The sequence below is a fragment of the Nanorana parkeri genome, unplaced genomic scaffold (genome assembly GCF_000935625.1).
Source record: "Nanorana parkeri isolate BGI_ZX_2015 unplaced genomic scaffold, ASM93562v1 scaffold1406, whole genome shotgun sequence".
NCBI lineage: Eukaryota > Metazoa > Chordata > Amphibia > Anura > Dicroglossidae > Nanorana > Nanorana parkeri.
In genome coordinates this window covers 302324-305670 of record NW_017307674.1, presented here as the reverse complement: position 1 = coordinate 305670, position 3347 = coordinate 302324, and the positions used below count along the sequence as shown (strand labels likewise).

At 48.7% G+C, this 3347-nt stretch overlaps 1 protein-coding gene across 1 annotated transcript; it reads right to left on the bottom strand.

Annotated features, from left to right (window-relative positions):
* Window positions 1–307: 307 nt before the first annotated feature.
* Window positions 308–2381, bottom strand: EGR1 (early growth response 1). The gene is made up of 2 exons (XM_018569836.1): window positions 2107–2381; window positions 308–1691 (listed from the first exon to the last, which is right to left on the bottom strand). Exons 1-2 carry the CDS (start codon window positions 2324–2326, stop codon window positions 409–411), a joined length of 1503 nt encoding a protein of 500 aa, XP_018425338.1. The 5' UTR covers window positions 2327–2381; the 3' UTR covers window positions 308–408.
* Between the last annotated feature and the right edge of the window lie 966 nt (window positions 2382–3347).

Below are 3347 nucleotides of genomic sequence, written 5' to 3'. Positions count from 1 at the left end.
AATTGGGGCACACGGCACCAGTATTGGTATTCGGTATCGGTGAGTACCAAAAAAAAATATATATATATTAAATTAAAAGCATAAAAAAAGTAAACAAAAACCTTGCACGTGTACAATATACATTATGTATATAGTAAAAATCCCTTTATGCAAATAAAAGTTGATCTTTAAAAGGATCATGTTCAAATAATTTCAATTATTCATGCAAATTAAGTCTTTTGAAAAGAATGGGAAATTAAAATGGCAGTTTCTTAGGCATTTGAAGCTTATTAGTTTATAATGGCCTTTCTTTTTTTGTTTTCTTTGTTTTCAAGACAGTCAGTCATCATAAACCTCCCACTCAGTGACCATGCTTTGGAAGTCTTCAGTTTGTGCCTATTCATGTTTTGCACTTGGCACAGCAAACTCTCAACAGATCTCAATTGTCCTAGGAGAATATGTTATGGACATATCAGAAAGTGCAGAGGACACCGTTGGACTGTAGGAGTTGGTGACTACTGAAGATGAGTAGCTGGTAATGCCTGGGCCCTGGTAGGTGGAGGTAACAGAGGGGTATGTAACGGCCACTGAAGGAGATGGGAAAGAGCTGTGAACTGGCGATGGGTAGGAAGAAGATACAGGAGAGGAATAGGATGTTGGCACCGGAGATGGGTAAGATGTTGAGGCTGATGGGGAGTAGGAAGAGATGGGAGAAGCAACTGAGACAGGAGATGCCTTATCAGTCTTTTTGTCCTTTTGCCTCAAGTGAATTTTAGTGTGCCTTTTTCTCTCATCACTTCTGGCAAACTTTCTACCACAAATGTCACAAGCAAATGGCTTTTCCCCTGTGTGTGTACGGATGTGAGTTGTTAAGTGGTCGCTCCTGCTGAAATTTCTCATACAGATACGGCACTGAAAGGGCTTTTGCCCGGTGTGGATACGGATGTGCCTGGTCAGTTCATCAGATCTGGAGAACCTCCTGTCGCAAGACTCGACGGGGCAAGCGTAAGGTCTCTCATGCGGTGGGGTTTTGCTTGGGCGGTTGGGGTATTTCCTCATTCTGCTTGGCTTGATAAGCTGAGATTGATAACTGCTGTTATTGATAGTCTTGAGGTCTTGTGAAACAGTCTGTGTAGCAAAGGCCTTGATGGTGGACAAGGGTGTGAGGGAAGGCTGGTGGGTTCTGGTTTCCATAGCCTGGAAGGGCTTCTGATCAGGAGCTCCCATACTGACATCTCCCTGTTGCTGTGGAAACAGGTAGTCTGGGATCATTGGCACCTGGAAACTGGTCTTTGTCACAGGGTACGCAGGGGGTGGATATTGGATTGAAGAAGTAGAAACATTGGGAAAAGACTGCGCTGATTGATCAGAGTAGAGGTCTGTGCTTGAGTTAGGAAAGGTAGGTGCTGCAGAGTAGATGGGGCTGCTGTCACTTGAATGTACTGAGCAGCTCAAAGCAGGGCTGTGGGAGGATGAAGAAGATGAAGATGGAGAAGATGAAGGAGTTGAGGTGTTGGGTATATTTGCCATCCCCACCAGACCACTGACAAGGCTGAAGAGAGGCTCTGGCCACAGAGTGTTGCTGCTGTTATGAACAGGTTCCAAGGAGAAACGACCAGTATATGTCAGGGATGGCAATCTGTTGGTCTGGTTGGCATAGCTGGTCTCGATCACTGTCTTGTCGTTGCTCAGTGACATGTCAGAGAAGGCATCTGAAACAAACATGAGAGCCGGTTACATGCTGTACACAAATCGACCATCACATTTCAATCAGACAGCAACCTGTCAAGCCTATTAATAGCAAGAACTAAACATCATTCTGCTGTCAGACACTGCAATATTCTTGGAAGGCCCCTTCCATGATCTGACGCAAACAGAATCCCCTGCTACAGTATTTTGTATTCAGCACACAATCGGTGTGCACCTCCAGCTGCCCATTTAATACTATCAACCGCTACACCGATCTGGAGGATGCATCACTATGCACACAGCTATAAAAACACAAATCGTTCACATGCACAGGATCTAATCATTCCTGCCCGATGATCAGCAAATACAGCCTGATTACTATGCAGACACTGAACCATCCATTGCACACAATGACATTAGGGGGAATGCGATGCTTACCTGCTGCTAGGTGATCGAAATTGTCAGCTCCCTCCCCCGGGGAGTTAAATCCGTGGCCATCGGGGACTGTGGCGCCCAGGAACTGGGATCCCCCTGAGTTGAGCAGCATCATCTCTTCCAGTTTAGGATAGTTATCCATGGTGGGGGAATGTGGGAAAGAACCGAATGGGTCAGAGATCTGCAGAGGTGAGATGAGCATCTCTGTTTTGGCAGCTGCCATGAGGTCCTCAGGGATCCCTAGATGAGAAGCTGCTTGTGCATGCACACTGGGGAGGAGGACGGCTGGTCTCTCCCCTGCTCAGGGACTGTGGACGGGGTACACTGTGTGTTGTGATAATAACGAGTGTGGTTGTGCTCTTAGGTAGGTAGCTGCTGGGGTTGTCGCCGGTTCTGCAATCGCTGCCCCCGCACGGCTCCCCCAGTCCTGCCTGCTGGAATCTCTCGCGGCTCCCTGGGATCCGCTCCTATATAAAGGGTTCGTAGCCGTCTGAGCCGGCCCACTGCGTGACGTACATGGCTATATATGGAGTGCAGGAAGCCCTTATTTGGAGGCTGCTGGAGGATCCGTGACGTCGACTCGGAAGGGGGAAGACTGAGGATGGAACTCCGTGTATTCCTATGGAATCGCGGACAGACAGAGGCAACCCCATCCCGGGGAGATCCCTGCACAAACCGGCCAGCATAAGCAGGGGGCATACGGGGGGTAACGGCCTGGGGTTCCCGGTCTCCCGGTATAGGAACCCCAACACCGGGTACCCGGGCACCACCTTCTCCCCGCCTCCCCACCACCTTCCGGAAACCCGGCCGGTCAGTCCATGTAAGGTGATGACCATGTAAGGCGCTGTTCCGGCGGGGTTCCTTCCTGCTCCTTTTAAGGACATTCCGGCGCGGCTCCCTCTCCCTTTCTGTTTCACATGGAAAAAAAAAAAGTGCTGATGAGGTGCCGGAGCCTAGAAACAGCAGCGAGGATGGAGATCGGCTTGTAGAGGGAGCACAGCATCAACTACAGGGGCATCCCAGTCACACCAACACAATAGCATGCTGCCTCCTGTCACTGGGGCCACAGCAGTGCTACATAGCATAGCAGTGCGACATAGCATATGAAACACACACCGACAGTGATAGAGGATAGATCAAATGGATATGTGCACATGGCGACAGATCACATGCAACACACTTAATAAATCAATACATACACACATAGGTTAAAAAAAAAAAACCACATCAGTGCTACATGCATG